Here is a 26,292-nt window from a genome sequence, read left to right as displayed (position 1 = left end):
CACAAAACGTAGAAAAACGTTGGTGCTCCGTAGCAATTGGCACGTGGAGATAGGCATCTTTGATGTCTGTTGAGGCAAGGAAGTCTCCTCGAGACATTGAGGTAATGACGGATCGGAGGGATTCCATCCGGAACCGCCTGGCGTTCGCATGCTTATTGAGCAGTTTTAGGTCCAGAACAGGACGGAAGGAGCCGTCCTTTTTTGGAGCCACAAAGAGATTGGAGTACAAACCCTCGCCCTCGTTCCTGAGGGGGGACAGGGATCACCACTCCTTCTGCTCTTAGAGCGTCCACCGCCTGCAGCAGGGCATCTGCTCGGTGGGGAGGTGGGGCCGTTCTGAAGAATGGAGTCGGAGGACGAGAACAGAACACTGTCCTGTGCACGTGAGCACAATGTCCGTCACCCACCGGTCTGTGACCTGTGGCAGCTAAATGTCGCCAAAGGCGGGAGAGTCTGCCATCAACCGCGGATGCGGAGAGAGAGAGAGAGCTGAGAGTCATGAGGAGACCGCCTTGGTAGCGGTTCCTCCGGCTGCCTTCCTTGGGCGTGATTGAGCCCGGCCGGAATCTGAGCCCGTCTGAGGTTTTGTAGCCCTTTTGCACGAGGACAATTGGGACCTGCCCGAGCTTGGGAAGGACCGAAACCTCGACTGTACTTTTAGGACAGCATTAATAGGGTAAGTCGCAGTGCAGACATTGCGGAGTTACGGACGCCTCTGCGGTACAGATGTACATGTGCTCAAGGCCAGCTGCGCAAGAACAGCTGAAAAGGTTAGGTTGCCTATACGGCTGTGAATGCCGGAGCAACCGACACGCCGATAGCCTCCTAGACAGATTTCAACCAGAGTCCATCTGTCTGTGAATGGCATCTTTAAGTGAAGCCCCATCTCCAGTGCAACTATGGCTCTAGACGCAAGCCTGGAGATTGGAGAATCCACCTTTGGACCCTGGGTCCAGCGCTTGACCACGTCAGGGGAAAAGGGATAACGTGTATCTTAAAAACGTTTGGAGAAGACGCTTATCTGGTAAGCGTGGTGTTTCTGGACTGCTTCTCTGAAGTCAGCGTGGCCAGAAAAATACTCAATATCCGTTTGAGATACTGAAAAGGGACTTCTCCTGCTGTGAAGCTGACTCCTCCACTGGGGGAGCTGAGGGAGAAAGATCCAACCTTCCATTGATGGACGCTATAGGATCATTCCGTATGGCGTTACCATCCGGTGTATCCGGATTGATAGCGATGTCAGGATCAAAGTCCTGGAGAGCTGCCTTATCATACAGAGAGTCCTCCTGGGACCCCCCCGTTCCAAATGAGGTTGGTCAGGAAGATTGCCCATGGCCTGTCTGGACTGCAAGTCTCTATCTTATGACAATATATCTGTCGAAACTGCAACTCCGTCCCTGTCCTTGGACAGGGATGACAGGTGGTTTCTTTGGCCACGACTAGTAGAGACCCCGGCAGACGAAGTGCTAGAGACCCCGGCAGACGAAGTGCTACAGGGGAGCATGCACACAATGGGACGGTGTCATGAACAGCATCCCATGTAGTAAAAACAGCACTGAAAATCTGTGTTGCTTTTTTGCCGCTGCCGACTAGCCATCTAGAAGTATATAGCCAAGATTGGTGACCGTACAGTGCAATGTATAGCATACAAGCATAAAGTACAAATGAACACTGCAGCACAAGCAATACAAGCAGCATAGAAGCCTGTGCCCTGGCACCTCTGCTCTTCTGCTGCTGTAGACTAGTCATCTAGGGGAATATAGCCCAGAAGAGTGACCATACAGTGCAATGTATAGCATACAAGCACAAGTACAAATGCACACTGCAGCCCATGCAATACAAGCAGCATAGAAAAAAACCTGTGCCCCAGCACCCTTGGTTTTCTGCTGCTGTAGTCTAGCCATTCCAGGAGAATATAGCTAAGACTAGCGACTGTACAGTGCAATGTATAGCATACAAGCATAAATACAAATGAACACTTCAGTACGTGCAATACAAGCAGCATAGAAAGCCTGTGCCTTAGCACACCTGCTTTCCTGCTGCTGATGTGTCGCTCTCCAAGCGGGCATATAGCGACCTATGCAGTTAAAATACACATGTACACACTGCAGTATATATTGGGGTCAGCACTATGTGTGCCGCTTACCGCCCGCCTATAAGCGGGTGTATGGTCGCCACCGTCCTGCCTGGTTGCCGAAAGTCCGAGCTCGGACTGCAGTAATGGCTGCCGGCGTCTTCCCCAGCTCGTGTGAGGAGGGGCGGGCCGTGGGCGTGCCCCAAGTCAGAGCGGGAATCCGGCGTCCGACAGTGTGCAGTGAGAGGGCTGGAGCATGTAAATAAGGCTCCAGCCCTCGGCGCTGCTGATTGCTCAGCGTCTGTCCCCTTCCCTGAGTGACAGGGAGGGGGCGGGAACGAAGCGGCACTAGGCCGCAGAAGCCGGGGACTGGATTTATAAGCGCCGCCGCCGTAAAAGCGCGGTCGGCGCCCAGTCCCCGGCGAACTACAAGTCCCAGCCGCGCCGCCGCTCCCGGAGCGTCCGGCGCGGTAGTTCCCAATACACAAAGTCACTCAGCAAAGCTGCAGTGACTGTAACCCTTTACTGTCCCCGGCGCACTAGCACACCCAGCAAGTCTGGAGTGTGCTGTGCCTGTGTGTACGGGGACACAGAGTACCTGTAATGGTGCAGGGCCATGTCCCTGAACGGTACTCCAGCTCCGTATCCAGCAGGTTCAAATGGGTCTGTGGATGGAGCCCGGCGTCAGAGCTTTGAGGCCGGCAGGATCCCACTTCCTCAGAGCCCCCCAGGGGGATGTGGAAGGAAAGCAGCATGTGGGCTCCAGCCTCCGTACCAGCAATAGGTACCTCAACCTTACAACACCATCAACGGGTGAGAAGGGATCATGCTGGGGGCCCTATATGGGCCCTCTTTTCTTCCATCCGAAATAGTCAGCAGCTACTGCTGACTAAAATCTGTGGAGCTATGCATGGATGTCTGACCTCCTTCGCACAAAGCTTGAAAACTGGAGAACCCGTGATACCACGGGGGGGTATAGCCAGAAGGGGAGGGGCCTTGCACTTTTTAGTGTAGTGCTTTGTGTGGCCTCCGGAGGCAGTAGCTATACCCCAATCGTCTGGGTCTCCCAATAGAGCGCTGAAGAAAAGCAAGATAAAAATGCACTGTGTGCGTTTCCAAACATATCGATTTATTCATATCAAGTATGAGCTCTACATGCAGAAAAGCTGGCACTAAAGGGGGCTTTACACGTTACGATATCGTTAATGAATGATCGTCGGGGGTCACGTTGTTTGTGACGCACATCCGGTGTCATTAACGGTATCGTAGCGTGTGACACTTACCAGCGACCATAACCGACCTCAAAAGTGGTGAAAATCGTTTACCATGGAGACGTCGTCCTAAAATCAAAAATCGTTAATGGTTTATTATCGATGTTGTTCGTCGCTCCTGCGGCAGCACACATCGCTGTGTGTGACACCGCAGGAGCAAGGAACCTCACCTTACCTGCGTCCCGCCCGCAATGAGGAAGGAAGAAGGTGGGCGGGATGTTACGTCCCGCTCATCTCCGCCCCTCCGCTTCAATTGGCCGGCCGCTTAGTGACATCGCGGTGACGTCGCTGTGACGCAGAACGCACCTCCCCCTTGAGGGAGGGATTGTTCGGCAGTCACAGCGACGTCGCCTACCAGGTAAGTGCGTGTGACGCTGCCGTAGCGATAATGTTCGCTGCGGCAGCGATCATACAATATCGCATGCACGACGGGGGCGGGTGCTTTCACGCTCGATATCGCTAGCAATTGCTAGGAATATCGTAGCGTGTAAAGCCCCTTTTAATCTCATTGATTGCTGTCAAGGTGTATATTAATGGCTGTTATAGGATTATTCCGCCACACTTAATGCACTTGGGCAGGGAAATCATCAAGATCCGCTGCTGGCAGCTCCATTTTGTTATTTCATTGTGGTCCCATATGTACAGTATTGTGACAAGGCCATAGACACTGCAGACTGCTCACAGTAGAATGGGCAACATGTAACGTGGTGTTGCTGTGTTGAAAAATGGTTCCTGGGACACTTTGAAGAAAAAGGCCAAACAACAAGTTTTACAACCAAATAAATATAACACCAAGCTCTTATTTTACCCAGAAGGAAGACTAGATTGGTCTGGCTACCATACACTATCCCACCTCACATCATAGTCCTGGGAGTAGGACTGGTGTGACGTTCCCTTGTGAAGGCTTCTTCATGGTGTTGCCCATACGGTGTCCAGATGGAGACTGGGCGTAAGGTCTATCCTCTTCACTGATAAGTTCAACTTTTGTCTTGGACAGATGCAATGCTAGCAGTAGATTGGTTCGGAGACCACACAAGGAACACCATAATGAGGCTTCACAAGAAAACATTACACCACTCAAACTTACGGGATTATGGTATGGGGTGGCATAATGTATGATAGCAGGACCCCTCTAGTCTGTATTCAAGGTACACTAAAAGGTCTGGGTTACATTGATTTGTCGTAGGAGCCAGTGGTAAGGCCATGTCTCTAAAATGTCCCAGAAGTCATTTTCAACACAACCAAAACCAGGTTGCACGGGAGCGGCCTGAATATCCTAAACATGCCCCCATAACTTGCAGTCTCCGGAATTGTCTCCCATCGAGCACATCTAGGATGTCATTGTTCTGCAATAGCAAAGCTAGTTGCCAGTAGAGGATCTTGATGATTTGTATGCCCATGTGCATTTACCGTGGCAGAACATTCCACAAACAATCCCTAATAACCTCATTCATGACATGTCAAGGCATGTAAGCATGTTTCTATTTTTTTTATCATTTGCATATTATTAACATGTCTATCTTCAGCAATTCCATGACTTTCCCTCCTTATTGTTGCAATTTCAGTGTTGAGGAGTGTATTTAAAGGGGTTGTCCACTACTAAGCCAATCCCTTCCCTAGGTTTGGTCTCATTAAAATGGAAAAGATAATAATCACCTCCCGTGCCGTCAAGGTTTCAGGTCTAACGTGAGGTTGTAATGTCACAAGAGCTCCGCAACCAATCACCGCTGGCTTCTCTCTCCCTGCCTTTGGACATATCAGCATTCAACATGAAGTGAGCGGCCAGCCGCAGCTATCACTCCATGTTGAGTACCCACATGTCTGAAGGAAGAGAGAGAGAAGCTGGTGGTGATTGGTTGTGAGGCTCACATGACATCACCACCTTATAAGTGCCCAGGGAACGTGAGCACCAGCACCGCTGGAACGGAGCCAGCAAAGAAGGGGAGTATAAACTTTTTTTATTTTAATGTTTTCCTTTTTGTTTTCACACTTGATAAAGATGCCAGTACAGCATCGAAATACATAGTGGATAATAAAAAAAACCTTCAAAGAGTACAGCAGCAAGAGGCTTCTTTCCAGCAGCGCAGCCACTTTTAAAGGGAACCGGTCAGGTCCCATATGCCTTGTAACCTACAAGCAGGGTGATGTGTGGCCTAAAAACCCCTTCCTACCCATCCCTGTGTTGTAATATTGTGTAAAATGAATTTATAACAAAGTTTTATAACTTATGTGTTCCCTATGTAAATGAGCAGAGGGACTACTCCCCAGGGCGTCGCTTCGCCCTGTTTAGTTTGCCCTCTTTCCATGGTATCATACCTCTGTGGGCGTGATACCATAGATCTATATCAGTAAGCTCCTGGGGATCCCAAGCGTGCACGGTTCTCATTCGCGCAGCCTTATTAGTTGGGTGTTTGCTTTCTGGCTTTAGACGCGCTCTGCGCATGGTCGGAAGCCCAGGAGCCTTCAGATCGAGTGCAGTGCACTTGTGAAGCCGACAAGCGTACACCTGGCTAATAAGGGTGCGCGAATGAGAAGTGCACACACACAGGATTTCCAGTAGCTGACAGTGACGTTGCTCATGTAAATCCATGCTATCATGCCCACAGGGGCGTGATACCACGGAAAGCAGGCAAACGCCCATGGGGACTAGAGCCTCTGATCATTTACATGGGAACACGTAAGTCATAAAACCTTTTTCTAAATTAATTTTACACAATATTACAACACAAGGATCAGTAGGAAGGGGTTTTTAGGCCACACATCACCCTGCTTGTAGGTTACAAGGCATATGGGACCTGACAGGTTCCCTTTAGATATGTTTTTCCTGTTTTAGTAGGTTCCCCTTAAGGCCTATTCACACAATGAATTGAGTTTTTCTCATTTATTTTTATTTTTTTTTTTTATTTACACAACACCTTTTTCTCTGTTTTTTTCTTCATCCATATGTTGCTCAAAGTTTGGGCCCATACAAATCGATGGGTCTATATACTTAAAGCGTATGTCCTATTCTCATAAGGTTTGCAAATCAGATTCAGCTAGTCAAGTGCATGAATCTGCTTTAAAAACATATGGCAACCAGAAGCCCTCCACGTGTCATCTGCTTTTACCAGATCCATTTTTTGAGGTAACATTTTCTGATATGATACAGATGCATTAGTATAAGAACAAGCGTCAATGTAAAATTTGTGTTCTGAAAGCTGGTGAGGTGGATTTATTGTTTAATAGTGGAACAAGACGAACCATGAACCATGATTATACAATTACTGTGCGATACCTGGAAGCTCGGAAATTAGACGCAAGCAGTACAATGCACGATTCATACACGGGGGAACGCCACTGGCCATAATGTAATTCAATTTAATTAACTTATTTTTTGCTTTGAGAAATAAAGTGAGGACTTTGTTCTATCAGTTTAGGATGAGGACATAAGAAATCCCATGATACTTATTATCTACATGTAGAAGAATCATATGCTACGCTGCAACAAGGATCTTTCGAGTCTACATTAAACCTCCCATTGTCGAGTTTCATAAATTAATTAGGAAAATGTATTTCAGTGGAAGATCCTGTACTCAGACATGTTATACTATGTCTTAATGAGATGTGGAAAAGGTTTGAACCAGATTAGATTATCGCTAGAAACATCTAAGGCCCAAGAGTAAGCAAAATAGTAGTGTCTGTAGTCCATATTAAAGAAGTTCTCCACTACTTTTACCATGATGGCCTATCCTTAGGATAGGTCATCGATGTCCGACACCTGGCACCCCCGCCGATCAGCTGTCCTCTGTGCTGGCTGCAGCAGCCGGAAATGATCAGTTACGGAGCTGCTCCGCCTTATGATAGTGGCCGCGGCCAAGTACTGCACATCAGCCTCTTATTGATTTCAATAGGAGGCGGAAGTGCATTACCCAGCAGCGGCCGCTACCAGCTCGGACCTGAGCATGTCCTGCTGCTGCCGACACAGAGAACAGCTGATCGGCAGTGTTACTGGGTGTCGGACCCCAGCCGATTAGTCATTGTGACTTATCCTAAGGATAATGTAAAAGTAGCGGATAACCTCTTTAAACCTCCCTTATTTGTGGATCAGAAGATACAATATGCATTAACAGAGCAACATTCGCAGTTTAGTGTCACTGGTCTGTCAGCAGCAGGCATCAAACACCGCTCAGCACCGCTAATGCTCTGCTGTGCCTAATTACCACTAGATCCGCTGTGCTGGCAGAGCAGCTTGGACTACAGAATAGTTGATTTCTGCTGGAAACCAGATAACAGATCATTGATTTAAAAACCCACATGCACCTTTGCTGATGTAGAAAGCAGAAACTAAAACTACGCTGACATACTCGTGTACAGGACCATACCTTGCACAGAAGAATAAAGTGTTTTCCAAATGTAAAATACACTGTCAGTAGTGGAACCACAGCAGCAATATGCTGGAAGAAAGCTGAGAGAGATACTGCTTTCACTGAACTTGCTCGACCAAGAGCAGTGAAGGACAGCAACAGGGATCCAATGGAAACTGAAGGGAAACTCAAGCCTGGAGGCTCATATTTAGGCCGGTTTCATATATCCGTGTTTAATTAGGTACAAGTCACAAGCATGGGTATGGCGATACGTGTATCATATGTGTTTGAATACGTGTGACATCAGTGTGACACGTACCGGAGAAAACATATGTTTGAAATAAAATTATTTTCTATACTCACCTGTATCCAGCGCTGCTGTCTACGGCTCTGCTGTCTCCCGCTTCTGACCCCCATTAATTAAGCTCGTTGAATATTCACTGCACCTCGGACCTGGAAGCAGGAGCATCGCCGGGGATAGCATCGCCGGTGACAGGTAAGTATCCAGCAAGCAATGTGTGTGCAGTGACATCCAGGAGGTCATCTGAGTTCCCAATGAACTCTGATGACCTCTTGATGACACCCATGCGACAGTGGGTGTCACAACGGTGACTTCATGGGTTCATTAGAGTTCATTGGGAACTCCGATAACCTCCTGGACGTCACTGCACACATACTGCTTGCTGGATACTCACCTGTCCCTGGCGATGCTCCTGCTTCCAGGTCCGAGGTGCAGTGAATATTCAATAAGCATAATTAGCAGGGTCAGAAGCAGGAGACAGCAGAGCGGAAGACAGCAGCGCTGGATACATGTGAATATAGAAAATCTTTATATATCAAAGACACGTGTTTTCTCCGGTATGTGTCACACTGATGTCACACGAATCACATCAGTGTGTGGTCTGTGTGACACTCGTACCTAAAACACGGACGTCTGAAACTGGCCTTAGGCATTAATATGTGCAAAACCGAGCAGATTTATCAAGAAGTTATATTGGCACAAATAACTTTTAAAGTACATTATTATAAGACAAGTCTGTGATTAAGTAGATCACCCTTTAAACAAATATGGTAGAGAGTGTTTCTAAATTATTCTACATAGGAGGTACAATCATCAAAGCAGTCAGGGTGAAAATCCTCTGATTTATAGCCACATTAGCATAGAAACTGCAATGCGTTAGTGACAAACTTTTTTTGTATTTCTTTTTTATCAGTTTAATTTTTATTATTTATGCTTTCTATTTTATTTCTATTTTCATTATTTATTTACTTTTTAATTTATTTTGTACACTTTTACCCTTTCTAAGGTCTTAAAAGAGTTTTTTTGTGGAAGGGGGCAGCCATTTTATCACATTAATATATTTTTTTTATGGCTGATTTCCACAAAACGCTTGTCTCTACTACACCCAGCTATCATATGATCATTAGTACAGAAGGTGATAAGCCGTGATAATAGACCATGTTTGCCTTCTCTGTGGGGATTGTGTCTGGCAGCCAGCTTCCGCACCCTACTGTGCAAGCAGTATGCTCTGCAATGACATTTTCCAATGTCTATAGAGATTAAAGTATGGACAGCCTGGCCAGCTATAGTCTAAAGGCAATCTAGACGTCGTTAAAGAGAAAATAAGTTTTTGCTATCCTAACAGAGAGTAACATGATGTAGGGGCAGGGATGCCGATTCCTAAGGTTTTCATAAAATCACTGTTTTATCTGCTGCAGTTCTCTAAACACTGAGCTTTTTTTTCTTTGTACACTGTGAATAAATAAAAAGCTGCTAATCACTGTTGGGGGCGGAGTTATAGATAGGCCATGAATATGGAGGACTTAATTCCAGTAGATTTACTAGACCTTTAGTGATAATCTCCTGCTGATAAAACAGTGATTTTATTAAAAACAACAACAAGCAGCACAGTAAGTGACATATCATTGGAATCAGGGTCTTTGTCTCTACATTCTGCTGCTCTCAGAAAAAGTAGCAAAAACCTGGTGACAGATTCCCTTTAAAATATGTAAGGTTCCTCTTAGACACATGTAATCAATATGCTATGTAATAAGATAAAAGGAATATGTAAAATCAGATCTCAAAGGAGTTAAATTTCAAAGAATGGTCAGAAAGTGTAACACTAAACTAGTTTCTTGAACTTACAGTTCCAGGTCTGGTGAAGTCAATGCTTTGAGCTGCGCTTTGCCTCAACTGGCTGTTAAAAAGTCGCGTGCATACACTCTGCAGATATTCAGGAGTTATCTGAAAGCAGATCACATAAAACAACATTTTATACAGGGAATACAACTTAAAAAATAAATACCACTTAACATAACATAACATACATTAGACGGACACTGCTTAAAAGGCAAAAGCCCCTTTTTATCAGATTAAAAGTGGCTACTTTTTGCCCTTGTTTTATTCCTGCCCAATCCTATAATCAGCCGCTGCCATCTTGTTCTTTTTCCACTGCTGCTAAGGTCGGACTCTTGTGATTTGTGACCTCCAGTGTTTCATGAAGTGCTCCAGAGATCACAACTTAATGTACGAAGCTCTCATAGAGTTACTATGGGAGCTTGTAACGTAACTTCTGACTTACGGCCAGCAAGATGGCGCTGCGGGACCTGAGCAGCATCGAAAAAGGATGAAGGATGAAAAGATGGCGGTAGATGAGTATAATTCCAGGGGCTTGAAGCTTATATTTAAAGTGCAGCGCTGAAAACAAAAAAATGCTGGAGTGGTGCTTTAAAGAAAAGTTTCCAGGGAATCATTTGAGAAACATCGCTAGGTAAAAAAAAACATGAAAAATCAACACCAAATAAAAGGGCCCCCAACTCTAGATCCGTTGGTAGATTTAAATATAATATATTATATATATATATATATATATATATATATATAAAAATATTCAAGGGGATCAGCGGAAATAAAACACCGGCAAGAGCAAAGCTACCCGTCTAAGGGTGTCCAAAGATTAGTTGAAAGACATTTTATGTATCCTAGTCCCCTCAAATTTAAAAAAATAAATATATATTTATTTTTTTAAATTTGAGGGGACTAAAGCTCCATTCACACTAAACAACTTACCAGCGATCCCAACAACGATAGGGATCGCTGGTAAGTTGCTAGGAGGTTGCTGGTGAGATGTCACACTGCGACGCTCCAGCGATCCCACCAGCAACCTGACCTGGCAGGGATCGCTGGAGCGTCGCTACACGAGTTGCTGGTGAGCTCACCAGCAACCAGTGACCAACCCCCAGCGCCGCGTGGAAGATGCTGCGCTTGGTAACTAAGGTAAATATCGGGTAACCAACCCGATATTTACCTTGGTTACCAGCGCACGCAGCTACACGTGCAGAGAGCAGCGCACACCGCTTAGCGCTGGCTCCCTGCTCTCCTAGTTACAGCACACATGGGGTTAATTACCCGATGTGTGCTGTAGCTACATGTGCAGAGAGCAGGGAGCCGCGCACACTGCTTAGCACTGGCTCCTTGCTCTCCTAGCTACAGTACACATCGGGTTAATTACCCGATGTGTGCTGCAGCTACATGTGCAAGGAGCAGGAGCCGGCACTGACAGCTGAGAGCGGCGGAGGCTGGTAACGAAGGTAAATATCAGGTAACCAAGGACAGGGCTTCTTGGTTACCCGATGTTTACTGTGGTTACCAGCCTCCGCAGAAGCCGGCTCCTGCTGCCTGCACATTCAGTTGTTGCTGTCTCGCTGTCACACACAGCGATCTGTGCTTCACAGCGGGAGAGCAACAACTAAAAAATGACCCAGGACATTCAGCAACAACCAACGACCTCACAGCAGGGGCCAGGTTGTTGCTGGATGTCACACACAGCAACATCGCTAGCAACGTCACAAAAGTTGTTAGTTAGCAGCGATGTTGCTAGTGATGTTGCTTAGTGTGACGGGGCCTTAAGATACATTAAATATCTTTCAACTAATCTTTGGACACCCTTAGACGGGTAGCTTTGCTCTTGCCGGTGTCTTTGCTGGAAAATCAAAACGCATGCCTTTTGGCATGAAAAAGGTGCTTCTCAAAACGGACCTAAAAAGCACCTGAAACGCAGGAGGAAACGCAAAGTGCGGTCTTAGCCTTAAGCTGGTCCTAGAAGCTGCTACTGACACAAGCTGCTCTGTTTATGTGATAAACAAGACATAACTTGGGTTTCATCACACAGGGGAATAGCAGCAGAATGTAAGTGGAGATTATTATGATTTATTATTATAGCGCCATTTATTGCATGGCGCTTTACATGTGAAAAGGGGCATACGTAGACAAGTATAATAATCATGAACAATATAAAGCATAGAACGGTACGGGAGGAAAGAGCACCCTGCCCGCAAGGGCTCACAGTCTTCAGGGGATGGGTGAGGATACAGTAGGTGAGGGTAGAGCTGATCATGTGGTGGTACAATAGACTGCAGATTGTAAGCTTGTCGGAAGAGGTGGATCTTCAGGTTCCTTTTGAAAGTTTCCACAGTAGTCAAAACTCTGAGGTGTTCGGGCAGAGAGTTCCAGAGTGTGGGTAAGGCATGGGAGAAATCATGTATGCAACTCGAGGAAGAGGAGATAAGGGGAGAGGAGAGATGGATATTTTGTGAAGATCAAAGGTTGCGTACAGGTAAGTACGAGCAGACTATGTCACAGATGTATGAAGTAGACAGGTTGTGGATGGCTTTCTATGTCATGGTCAGTATTTTGAAAAAGAGGCTTTGGGCAATAGGAAGCAAGTGAAGAGAGTGGCAGAGGGGAGAGGCCGGGGAATAGCGGGGGACAGGTGGATATGTAGGGAAGCAGAGTTTAGGGTAGACTTTAGCAGTGCAAGAGTGTTAGAACAGAGGCCAGAAAGCAGGATGTTGCAGTAGTCTAGGTGGGAGATGATGAGGGCATGCACTAGTGTTTTTGAAAATTCTTGGTCAAGGAATCCGGAAAGGGAAAGGGAAATATCTGGGAAATATTTTTGAGTTGAAGTCTGCAGGAGGTGGAAATGGCTTGGATTTGTGACTTCAAGGAAAAAGCAGAGTCGAAAGTTACCCCCAGGCAATGAGCACACGGGACGGGGAGAGTGAGCAGCCATTGATTTTGATGGATAGGTCAAGTGGAGTGGTAGAGTGACATGGGGGATAGATGACAAATTCTGTTTTGTCCATGTTAAGTTTTAGAAATCAAGCAAAAAAGAAGAATGAAATAGCAGACAGTGTGGGATTTTGGTTAGTAAGGAGGTGATATCAGGTCCAGAGAGGTAGATCTGCATATCATCAACATAGAGATAATACTGAAAGCCATGGGACTCTATGAGCTGTCCCAGGCCACAAGTGTAGATGTAGAACAGCAGGGGTCCTAGAACTCAACCTTGGGGACACCTATAGATAGGGGGCGAGATGAGGAGGTAGTGCGAGAGAGAGAGAGAGAGAGAGAGAGAGAGAGAGAGAGATGCTGAAAGTCCAGTCCGTTAGATATGAAGTGATCCAAGATAGTACCAACTCTATGACACCAAGAGATGAAAGAATCTGTAGCAAGAGGGAATATGGTCCACAGTGTCAAAGGCAAAAGAGAGGTCTAGGAGGAGGAGGACAGAGTAGTATCGATTGGCTTTGGTGGTAGTAGGTCATTGGTGACTTTAGTTAGGGCAGTTATGGTTAAATGATGAGGTCAGAAGCTAGATCGTAACAGGTCAAAGAGGGAGCAGGAGGAAAGGTGGGGGGACAATTCTAGATGGACATGCTGTTCCATTAGTTTTGAGGAATAAGGGAGAAGTGATATGGGGCGATAGATAAACACAATGGATGGGTCAAGGGAGACCTTTTTGAGGATAGGTGTGCAGAAGGTATGTTTAAAGCATGAGGGGAAGACACCAGTTAGTGATAGGTTGAATGGATGGGTTAGGGTTGGAATGAAGACTGTGGTAAAGTTGGGGATGAGGTGAGACAAGAGTGGGTCAAGTGCACAGAATGTGAGATGTGATTTGGAGAGAAGAGAGGAGAGCTGACCTTCTGTGATGGTGGAGAAGCTGGTTATGGAGGAAGAGGGCTCAGTAGTTATGGGGAGGGCTGCGGGGACTGTGAGCCAAAGCTTTCTCTGATGTTTTCGATCTTCTGATTGAAGAATAAGGGGTACTTCACACACAGCGAGATCGCTACTGAGATCGCTGCTGAGTCACGGTTTTTGTGACGCAGCAGTGACCTCATTAGCGATCTCGCTGTGTGTGACACTGGGCAGCGATCTGGCCCCTGCTGTGAGATCGCTGCTCGTTACACACAGCCCTGGTTCCTTTTTTTATTGTTGCTCTCCCGCTGAAAAGCACACATCGCTGTGACAGCGAGAGAGCAACAATCCTGAATGTGCAGGGAGCTAAGCCGGTGTCTGACAGCCTGCGGTAAGCTGTAACCAAGGTAAACATCGGGTAACCAAGGTGGTTACCCGATATTTATCTTCGTTACCAGCCTCCGCAGCTCTCACGCTGCCAGTGCCGGCTCCTGCTCCCTGCACACACTAAGCTAAGCGGTGTGCGCTGGTAACTAAGGTAAACATCGGGTAACCATACCCGATGTTTACCTTAGTTACCAGTGTCCGCAGCTTCCAGACGCTGGCTCCGTGCAAGCGCAGCGTCGCTTGCACGTCGCTGGGGGCTGGTCAATGGTCGCTGGTGAGATCTGCCTGTTTGACAGCTCACCAGCGACCTTGTAGCGACGCACAAGCAATCCTGACAGGTCAGATCACTGGTGGGATCGCTGCTGCATCGCTAAAGTGTGACGGTACCCTAAGGCAAAGTGTTCAGCTGAGATGAGAGGGGAGGAAGGAGGTGCCAGGGGACGGAGAAGAGAATTGAAAGTGCTGTGAGACAGGGAGGATATAAGGAATGAGTAGTAGTTTTGTTTTGCTGCAGTGAGTATGGACTTTCAAGTTGTGAGAAAATGCTTGTATGCGATGAAGTGCTCGGTGAAATGGGATTTCTTCCATCTCCGTTCAGCAACCCTGGAGGCCTGGTCTCAGTTCTTTAGTTAGGCTCATGTGTCAGGACTGCCTGTTGATTGTGCAAGATTTGGTATGCATGAGAGGGCAGCCAAATCAAGAGCTGTAGTTGTTGTGGTGTTATACAAAGTGGCAGCAGCATCTGCATTGTATAAGGAAGCAATGTCTGCAACGGGGAGAAGAGACTCAGAGAATGAATGTAAATCAAGGTGTTTGAGATTTCTAGAGGTAGTGTAAGCTTGTGGAGTGGTGGCTGAGTGCTAGGTGAGGAGAGGAAAGAGAATGTAAGTAAAGGCCCCGTCACACTAAGCAACATCGCTAGCAACATCGCTGCTAACGAACAACTTTTGTGACGTTGCTAGCGATGTTGCTGTGTGTGACATTCAGCAACAACCTGGCCCCTGCTGTGAGGTCGTTGGTTGTTGCTGAATGTCCTGGGCCATTTTTTAGTTGTTGCTGTCCTGCTGTGAAGCACAGATCGCTGTGTGTGACAGCGAGACAGCAACAACTAAATGTGCAGGCAGCAGGAGCCGGCTTCTGCGGAGGCTGGTAACCAATGTAAACATCGGGTAACCAAGAAGCCCTGTCCTTGGTTACCCGATATTTACCCTTGATACCAGCCTCAGCCGCTCTCACTGTCAGTGCCGGCTCCTGCTCTGTGCACGTGTAGCTGCAGGACACATCGGGTTAATTAACCCGATGTGTGCTGTAGCCAGGAGAGCAGGGAGCCAGCGCTAAGCAGTGTGCGCTGCTCCCTGCTCTGTGCACATGTAGCTGCAGCACACATCAGGTAATTAACCCGATGTGTGCTGTACTAGGAGAGCAGGGAGCAGCGCTCAGTGTGCGCTGCTCCCTGCTCTCTGCACGTGTGGCTGGTCACTGGTTGCTGGTGAGCTCACCAGCAACTTGTGTAGCCACGCTCCAGCGATCCCTGCCAGGTCAGGTTGCTGGTGGGATCGCTGGAGCGTCGCAGTGTGACATCTCACCAGCAACCTCCTAGCAACTTACCAGCGATCCCTATCGTTGTTGGGATCGCTGGTAAGTTGCTTAGTGTGACTGGACCTTAAGTTATGGTCAGACGGGGGAGAAGTGAGTTTTAGAGGTTAGATAGGGAACAGAGGCAGGTGAACTCAGTCCAGTGTGTGGCCATCTTTGTGAGTACCTGTGGAGGACCATTGAGTGAGGCTGAGGGAGGAGGTGAGTGTTAAAATTTTAGAGACAGCCGAGTGGGAAGTGTCAATAGGGATGATAAGTTTGCCCATGATGAGATGAATTTAGCCTCTGGCCAATACCACGCGTGAACATAGTTTGCATACAATGATATATTTGCCAAAAATAGCACATTTAATTTTTTATGTCTTATGTAAAGGGAAACTGTCGCCATAAAAATACAGTCCAATCTGCAGGCACCATGTTATAGAGCAAAGGGAGCGGAGATGATTGAAAAACAAGGATTTCTCTGGAATAAAACATCAGATTGCAGATATCAAGATATAATTTTATTCAAGTTTCTACGATCCTAATGTGCATTTAGATGGATTAAGAAGTTTATGCCTACTGACAGATTCCCTTTAAAAGGTTATAAAAATTATAGAACAAAATCTCAAATTTCTTAAAAAAAAACAAAAAACAAATACTGGGTCCAGCATCATAAATAGAAAAATGTGAAGTTGGATCAATTTTACTGATTGGCCAATACAGTGTGCGATCACTGGTTGCATATCAGATTTGCCATTATTTCCACACTTTTTCCCTAATTTAGCTAAAAAACCATATACATACAGTAGAAACATTAACATTGAAATTAAAACTCTATCTGACCTTTGAAATAAATGTAAAATATGGATGTTTAATGTCATGCATGTGTCATGTATCCTATGTAATATGGCACAGTAGGGGACATAGCTAGCATGTTTCGGAAGGTGCAAGACCGTTCTCTGGTCAGATAAGACCAAAACAGAACATTTTTGGGCTAAATTCAAAATGATCTGTGGCGGTAAACTAACACTGCAGATCATCCTTAAAACAACATCCCCTCAATCAAACATGATGGTGGCAGAATAATGCTGTGGGGATGCTTTTCTTCAGCAGCGACAGGGAAGATGGTAAGCATTCATGGGTAGATGAATGGAGCTAAATAGAAGGCAATCCTAGAGGAAAATCTATTAGAGGATGCAAAAGACAGGAGACTGAGGCATAGGTTCACATGATCCTACAATTTTCAGATTCATATTTTTAAAATATTTAGAAAGGTATGTATTATTTCCTTTACACTGCACAAATAGTTACTACTTTGTGTTGGTACTTCACACAAAATCCCAATGAAATACATTTAAGTTTGTGGGTGTAATGTGAAAAGAAAAATGTAGAAAAAGTTCATGGGAGATGAATACTTTTTAGAGGCACTGTATGGGACACATATTATGTCTAATACATGTGTGTCCAGTATTTTCATTGTATACAGTACTGTGCAAAAATGGCTGAAACATAACAATGCTTTAAATAAATCTCAACACCATCGAGTTTACAGCCACAAAAGATCTGTGGTTTGTTCTCAAAGATGTTTGGAACAACGTATCTGCCAAATTTAATAAAAAACTGTGTGCAAGTTTATCTCTAAAAAATGATATTTTGCTGCTGTTTAAGCGGCAGTCACACCAAATTTTGATTTTATATTTATCTTTTCTTTATTTGCTGTGCATTTTGTTAACTAATAAAAATAAACTAAATGACACTTCTATTTATGAACGCATTCTTATTTTTCAGAAATGTTTCCCACACCTGCCTACAGTTTTTGCACTAGCCATCTCACACATGATTCATGGTCGGCTTTTAAGTATATTTTCACTGAAATGCCAGTGTTTTAGAGCAAAGTATACACAGGTACGAAGACTATGCTCTTTACTCCGCTGTGTGCGGGCGAAGGCAGGACTTTTGAGCAATGGGGGGGGGGTCTCAATACCTATCCGCTGGATGTTTAGTAGATTTTGACACCACCAATAGGACATGCATGTATCTTAAGCTGCTCTAGGCAAAGAAATGGCGAAAATTTCCATTCATTTGTAAAGAAAATTAGAACACCTCTCCATGAAAAGCACATGACTGTCTCCCAGTTCCAAAATATATGGGGGTCATATTAGTAGGCTCTACATCAGTTACTCATTAATGTCATATCCGATGGCTATGGTATAAATGTATGATATGGAAATATCCTTCTAAAAGGGAGTTCACATGTAGTGGGTATGAGGTGCAGATTTCCCTACATATATTAGCAACACTGGTTAAAAAGACTTGGAAAAATTGCAAAATTCCGCGCAATGCAGAGTCGTGTAAAAATGTTGCAACTTTGGGCGTTTTCATGCCAGTTTCGAGCAGCTCTGTCAAAATGGGCGAAGCTCAGAAGAAGCCAGGATGAGACATGGCTGCGCCTGCCCGTCAAATTAATAGAAAGTGGCAAAATACATTAATATGGAAGAAATATTACTCCAATCATTGACTAGAGTACCATTTCTGTGGAGGCGCATGGCACGGACATGATGCACAGAACCCATTATGTGGCGTGCTCACATTAATTCATTAGGCACATCTTATCCTTGCATGCCTCTTATACAGACTGGCCTACGAAAGGCCAAAGTGTGAAGAGAGCCTACAACAATTGGGGTGGAGGCACCAAAGGGCAAGTTTGCTCCAAGCATCTTAAGGTTGAGCAGGTTAATTAGTTAATTATCTCTTCATCATACTTCGCCTGGGGAGCGTCAGAACAATGTTGAATTCCTCACATTTAGACAATCTGGAAATATTTCCGTACAATTCTAGAATGATATAGGCAGCATTTCAGCTTGTGTGCATCACTGACAGAATTCTGGAAATGGTACATGTAGAGAATAATTACCTATAGTGCGGAGAATGAATTTTTATACACGTTTGCCATCTGCTGGTTGGACATGTTATTGTTCAGCGTTAGTTAAGCATTCTCAGTTAATATTGCCCCCTGCAGGACGAGTACTGTAGGACATTAATGAGGCTGCATATCGCTAAACTAGAAGACTACAGTAGCTCATTTGTTTCTACATTTGCTCCCCGACACAAACCATTCCATGTAACATTTCATACACCCACAAACTTGATTTTTATGTGAGATTCCAACACTAAGTAAAAATAATCCTAAAATATTCTTTAACTACATAAACAGTAAAAAACTGAAAAGTGATAGTGTTGGCCCCCTTAAAAATAGTCTTGGTGAAATGGTGGAAGGGGATGAGGGTAAAGCCAACCTGCTGAATGACTGCTGAATGACTTTTTTTCTACGGTTTTTATACAAGAAAATGCCATGGCAGATGACATGACCAGTGATACCATAAATTCACCCTTGAATATTACCTGCTTAACCCAGCAGGAAGTACGCCGCCGCCTCAAAATCACTAAGGTTGACAAATCTCCGGACCCGGATGGCATACACCCCAGAGTACTACAGGAATTGAGTTCTGTGATAGATAGACCATTATTTTTAATCTTCTCAGATTCCTTAATAACAGGGTCGGTACCGCAGGACTGGCGCATAGCAAATGTGGTGCCAATATTCAAAAAGGGGACAAAAACTGAGCCGGGAAATTATAGGTCGGTAAGTTTAACCTCTACGGTTGGTAAAATCCTTGAGGGTTTCTTGAGAGATGCTATACTGGAGTATCTCAAGAAAAATAACCTTATGACAGACTATCAACATGGGTTTATGAGGGATCGATCCTGTCAAACTAATTTGATCAGCTTCTATGAAGAGGTAAGTTCAAGCCTGGACCAGGGAAATGCAGTGGATGTTGTGTATATGGACTTTTCAAAAGCTTTTGATACGGTGCCACACAAAAGGTTGGTACATAAAATGAGAATAATGGGGATAGGGGAAAATATGTGTAACTGGGTTAAAAACTGGCTCAGTGATAGGAAACAAAGGGTAGTTATTAATGGTACGTACTCGGACTGGGTCTCAGTTCATAGTGGGGTACCACAGGGGTCAGTATTGGGGCCGCTTCTTTTCAACATATTTATAAATGACCTTGTTGGGGGCATGCGGAGTAGAATTTCAATATTTGCAGATGATACTAAACTCTGCAGGGTAATCAATACAGAGGAGGATAATTTTATATTACAGGGAGATTTATGTAAATTGGAGGATTGGGCTGAGAAGTGGCAATTGAAGTTTAATGTAGATAAATGTAAGGCCATGCACTTGGGTAGAGGAAATAAAATGTATAATTATGTACTTAATTGTAGAACACTGGGTAAAACAGACACAGAAAAAGACTTGGGTGTATGGGTGGATGGTAAACTTCACTTTAGTGGACAGTGTCAGGCAGCTGCTGCCAGGGCTAATAAAATAATGGGATGTATTAAAAGAGGTATAAGTGTTCATGAAAAAAATATAGTTCTACCTCTGTACAAGTCACTAGTGCGACCGCACTTAGAATATTGTGTACAATTCTGGTCACCGATATATAAGAAGGACATAGCTGAACTGGAGAGGGTGCAGAGAAGAGCCACCAAGATTATTAGAGGAATGGGAGGGCTGCAATACCAAGACAGGTTATTAAACTTGGGGTTATTTAGTTTGGAAAAACGAAGGCTTAGGGGGGATCTAATCACAATGTATAAATATATGAGGGGACAGTACAGAGACCTTTCCAAAGATCTTTTTACACCTAGGCCTGCGACTGGAACACGGGGGCATCCGCTACGTCTTGAGGAAAGAAGGTTTAATCATAATCACAGACGAGGATTCTTTACTGTACGAGCAGTGAGACTATGGAACTCTCTGCCGCATGATGTTGTAATGAGTGATTCACTACTAACATTTAAGCAGAGCCTGGATGCCTTTCTTGAAAAATTTAATATTACAAGTTATGTATATTAGATTTTATGACAGGGTATTGATCCAGGGAACTAGTCTGATTGCCGGATGTGGAGTCAGGAAGGAAAGTTTTTCCCCATTGGAACTTGTTTGCCACATTGGGGTTTTTTTTGCCTTCCTCTGGATCAACATGTTAGGCTACGGGTTGAACTAGATGGACTTATGGTCCAGTCACACTAAGCAACTTACCAGCGATCCCAACAACGATAGGGATCGCTGGTAAGTTGCTAGGAGGTTGCTGGTGAGATGTCACACTGCAACGCTCCAGCGATCCCACCAGCAACCTGACCTGGCAGGGATCGCTGGAGCGTGGCTACACAAGTTGCTGGTGAGCTCACCAGCAACCAGTGACAAGCCCCCAGCGCAGCGTGGAAGATGCTGCGCTTGGTAACTAAGGTAAATATCGGGTAACCAACCCGATATTTACCTTGGTTACCAGCGCACGGAGCTACACGTGCAGAGAGCAGGGAGCAGCGCACACTGAGCGCTGGCTCCCTGCTCTCCTAGTTACAGCACACATCAGGTTAATTACAGGATGTGTGCTGCAGCTAAATGTGCACAGAGCAGGGAGCAGCGCACAATGCTTAGCGCTGGCTCCCTGCTCTCCTAGTTACAGCACACATCAGGTTAATTACAGGATGTGTGCTGCAGCTACATGTGCACAGAGCAGGGAGCAGCGCACAATGCTTAGCGCTGGCTCCCTGCTCTCCTAGCTACAGCACACATCGGGTTAATTTCCCGATGTGTGCTGTAGCTACATGTGCACAGAGCAGGGAGCAGCGCACAATGCTTAGCACTGGCTCCTTGCTCTCCTAGTTACAGCACACATCGGGTTAATTAACCCGATGTGTGCTGCAGCTACATGTGCACACAGCAGGAGCCGGCAGCACAGGCAGTGAGAGCGGCGGAGGCTGGTATCAAAGGTAAATATCGGGTAACCAAGGACAGGGCTTCTTGGTTACCCGATGTTTACATTGGTTACCAGCCTCCGCAGAAGCCGGCTCCTGCTGCCTGCACATTTAGTTGTTGCTGTCTCGCTGTCACACACAGCGATCTGTGCTTCACAGCGGGACAGCAACAACTAAATAATGACCCAGGACATTCAGCAACAACCAACGACCTCACAGCAGGGGCCAGGTTGTTGCTGGATGTCACACACAGCAACATCGCTAGCAACGTCACAAAAGTTGTTCGTTAGCAGCGATGTTGCTAGCGATGTTGCTAGCGATGTTGCTAGCGATGTTGCTTAGTGTGACGGGGCCTTTAGAGTCTCCCTTCAACCTTAAAAACTATGATACTATGATAAGTAGCAAGTATTTGTGGAGTGTTTTCCAAATATTTTGAAAATATATATCTGACAGTTGTGATTTGTATTCGTATTCAGCCCCCTGTAGTCAGATACCACGAAATAAAATCCTGAAAGAGCAATTGCCTCCAAAAGTCATCCAATTAGTAAACTGAGTCCATTTGTGTGTAATTAAGGCTGTGTGCACACGTGGCGTTTTTTCATGCGTTTTTCCTTGCTTATTTTAATGAATAAAAGTAAGGAAAAAGGATACCAGAAAAGTGTATGACAATCGTGATTAAACAAAGCCCCCAAAAATGCAGGAAAAACGCAAATGAAAAAATAAGCAAATGCAATAAAAAATGTGCATTTTTTCAGCTGCTTTTTTTCTGCCAAAACATGCTTTTTCTGTGTGCAGAAAAGAAGCACAGAAAAAAGCAACGTGGGCACATAGCCTTATTCTAAGTATAACCACAGCTGTCCTGTAAATGTCTCAATGGTTTATATTACAACATCAGGGATCAAACAGCATCATGACATCATGAAAACAAAGGAACACACCAGACAGGTCAAGGATAAAGTGTCCAGAATTGGATTAATAAATTATATATATATATATATATATATATATATATATATATATATATATATATATATATATATATATGTGTGTATGTATGTATGTGTGTATGTATGTATGTATGTATGTATGTATGTATGTATGTATGTATGTATGTATGTATATATATATATATATATATATATATATATATATATATACGGTATATATATATACATACATACATACATACATGTATGTATATATATATATATATATATATATATATATATATATATATATATATACATACATACATATATATATATATCTCCCAAGCACCAAAAATCTCACAGTTCAGTGTTCATCGCAACAAACTGGCGGATCTAAACTTAAATTATTACAGTAATCATATGCCAAAGCAATTTTACCCCAGGAAATTACAGTTTGCTCAGCATAAATCTTTGGACAGGTAACCTTTAGAAGGGAGTCTGTCAGTAGGATCAACGATCCTAAGTATCCTGAATAAAATGATATACTGATATCTGTGATTTAACCCCTTCACCCCCGGCCACTAAAACACCCTAATGACCGGGCCATTTTTTGCAATTCTGACCAGTGTCACTTTGACAGGTTATAACTCTGGAACGCTTCAACGGATCCTGGCGATTCTGAGATTGTTTTTTCGTGACATATTGTGCTTCATGTCAGTGGTAAATTTAAGCCGATATTTTTTGCGTTTATTTGTGAAAATTTAGGAAATTTGGCGAAAATTTTGAAAATTTCGCAAATTTCAAACTTTGAAAATTTATGCCCATAAATCTGAGAGATATGTCACACAAAATAGTTACTAAATAACATTTCCCACTTGTCTACTTTACATCAGCGCAATTTTCGAAACAAATTTTTTTTCCGTTAGGAAGTTAGAAGGGGTCAAAGGTCATCAGCAAATTCTCATTTTTCCAACAAAATTTACAAAATAATTTTTTTAGGGACCACATCACATTTGAAGTGACTTTGAGAGGCCGAGGTGACAGAAAATACCCAAAAGTGACCCCATTCTAAAAACTACACCCCTCACACTGCTCAAAACCACATCCAATAAGATTATTAACCCTTTAGGTGCTTCACAGGAACCAAAGCAATGTGGAAGGAAAAAATGAAAATTTTACTTTTTAACACAAAAATGTTACTTTAGCCATAAAATTTTCATTTTTACAAGGGAGAAAAGAGAAAGTGCACCCTACAATTTATTGTGCATGTTCTCCTGAGTACGCTGATACCCCATATGTGGTAAAAATCAATTGTTTGGGCGCACGGCAGAGCTCGGAAGGGAAGGAGCGCCATTTGAATTTTTGAACGCAAAATTAGCTGCACTCATTAGCGGACGCCATGTCGGGTTTGAAGACCCCCTGAGGTGCCTAAACAATGGAGCTCCCCCATAAGTGACCCCATTTTGGAAACTAGAGGCCTCAAATAATTTTTCTAGATGTTTGGTGAGCACTTTGAACCCCTGGGGGCTTCACAAAAGTTTATAGCGTTGAGCCGTGAAAAGAAAAAAAATTTTTTTTACCACAAAACGGTTGCTTCAACTAGGTAGCTTTTTTTTTCACAAGGGTAACAGGAAAAAATGCACCATAAAATGTATTGTGCATTTTCTCCTGAGTACGTAGATACCTCATATGTGGTGGAAATCAAATGTTTGGACACACAGCAGTGCTCGGAAGGCAAGGAGCGCCATTTGAATTTTTGAGTGCAAAATTAGCTGCACCTGTTAGCGGACGCCATGTCGGGTTTGAAGACCCCCTGAGGTGCCTAAACAATGGAGCTCCCCCACAAGTGACCCCATTTTGGAAACTAGAGGCCTCAAATAATTTTTCTAGATGTTTGGTGAGCACTTTGAACCCCTGGGGGCTTCACAAAAGTTTATAGCGTTGAGCCGTGAAAAGAAAAAAATTTTTTTTTACCACAAAACGGTTGCTTCAACTAGGTAGCTTTTTTTTTCACAAGGGTAACAGGAAAAAATGCACCATAAAATGTATTGTGCATTTTCTCCTGAGTACGCAGATACCTCATATGTGGTGGAAATCAAATGTTTGGACACACAGCAGTGCTCGGAAGGCAAGGAGCGCCATTTGAATTTTTGAGTGCAAAATTAGCTGCACCTGTTAGCGGACGCCATGTCGGGTTTGAAGACCCCCTGAGGTGCCTAAACAATGGAGCTCCCCCACAAGTGACCCCATTTTGGAAACTAGAGACCTCAAATAATTTTTCTAGATGTTTGGTGAGCACTTTGAACACCTGGGGGCTTCACAAAAGTTTATAGCGTTGAGCCGTGAAAAGAAAAAAACAATTTTTTACCACAAAACGGTTGCTTCAACTAGGTAGCTTTTTTTTTCACAAGGGTAACAGGAAAAAATGCACCATAAAATGTATTGTGCATTTTCTCCTGAGTACGCAGATACCTCATATGTGGTGGAAAGTAATTGTTTGGGCGCATGGTGGGGCTCAGAAGAGAAGGAGCGCCATTTGACAGCAAAATTGGTTGGAATCATTAGCGGACACCATGTCACGTTTGGAGACCCCCTATGGTGCCTAAACAGTGGAGCTCCCCCACAAGTGACACCATTTTGGAAACTAGAGCCCTCAAATAATTTTTCTAGATGTTTGGTGAGCACTTTGAACACCTGGGGGCTTCACAGAAGTTTATAGCGTTGAGCCGTGAAAAGAAAAAAAAATTTTTTTACCACAAAACGGTTGCTTCAACTAGGTAGCTTTTTTTTCACAAGGCTATCAGGAAAAAATGCACCATAAAATGTATTGTGCATTTTCTCCTGAGTACGCAGATACCTCATATGTGGTGGAAAGTAATTGTTTGGGCGCATGGCGGGGCTAAGAAGAGAAGGAGCGCCATTTGACAGCAAAATTGGTTGGAATCATTAGCGGACGCCATGTCACGTTTGGAGACCCCCTATGGTGCCTAAACAGTGGAGCTCCCCCACAAGTGACACCATTTTGGAAACTAGAGCCCTCAAATATTTTTTCTAGATGTTTGGTGAGCACTTTGAACACCTGGGGGCTTCACAGAAGTTTATAGCGTTGAGCCGTGAAAAGAATTTTTTTTTTTTTACCACATAACGGTTGCTTCAACTAGGTAGCTTTTTTTTTCACAAGGGTAACAGGAAAAAATGCACCATAAAACGTATTGTGCATTTTCTCCTGAGTACGCAGATACCTCACATGTGGTGGAAAGTAATTGTTTGAGCGCATGGCGGGGCTCAGAAGAGAAGGAGCGCCATTTGACTTTTCAAACGCACAGACGCAGTGCACTGCAGGACGCACGGTCGGATGCGATAAAAAAAAGCGTCGGGGATACGGAAAAAAAAAGTCACGCCAAAAATTGACCATGGATGCAGATACGTTATGTGCATCCCTGATCAGCGCTTGGCGGGACGCACGGACGGATGCGATACAAAAAGTGTCGGGGATACGGAAAAAAAAGTCACGCCAAAAATTGAGCAGGGATGCAGATCCGTTATCTGCATCCCTGATCAGCGCTTGGCGGGACGCACGGACGGATGAGGTGTAAAAATGGACAGGGGATACGGAAAAAAAAAAAAAAAGTTATACTCACAGTACCCACAGGACTAGCAGGAGGATCACTGACCAGAAGAGCTGCAGAGGAACAGATGGCAGAGAGATGGACAGCTTTACAGGAGCAGCAGGCAGATCAGCAGAATGCCCAGGAAGGACCCAGCGATGGACGCAGATGTGATCAGGCCGGTGAAGACAGGTAAGAGGACGTCGGGGGAGAGCAGAGGGGGAGAGGGGGGGGGGTGAGAGCAGAGGGGGAGGGGGGAGAGCAGAGGGGGAGAGCAGAGGGGGAGGGGG

General features: G+C 44.6%; 1 protein-coding gene across 4 annotated transcripts in view; it reads right to left on the bottom strand.

Annotated features, from left to right (window-relative positions):
* The window catches only part of ARMC9 (armadillo repeat containing 9), a 294,215-nt gene that overhangs the window by 151,715 nt on the left and 116,208 nt on the right, over window positions 1-26,292 (bottom strand). For all 4 annotated transcript variants that reach the window (XM_075340394.1, XM_075340396.1, XM_075340397.1 and 1 more), the window contains exon 9: window positions 9,835-9,933. In XM_075340394.1, coding sequence (XP_075196509.1) covers window positions 9,835-9,933 — 99 coding nt within the window. The remainder of the gene's footprint in view (window positions 1-9,834; window positions 9,934-26,292) is intronic.

This window comes from Anomaloglossus baeobatrachus, chromosome 3 (assembly GCF_048569485.1).
Source record: "Anomaloglossus baeobatrachus isolate aAnoBae1 chromosome 3, aAnoBae1.hap1, whole genome shotgun sequence".
NCBI lineage: Eukaryota > Metazoa > Chordata > Amphibia > Anura > Aromobatidae > Anomaloglossus > Anomaloglossus baeobatrachus.
This window is presented reverse-complemented; position numbering and strand designations above follow the sequence as displayed.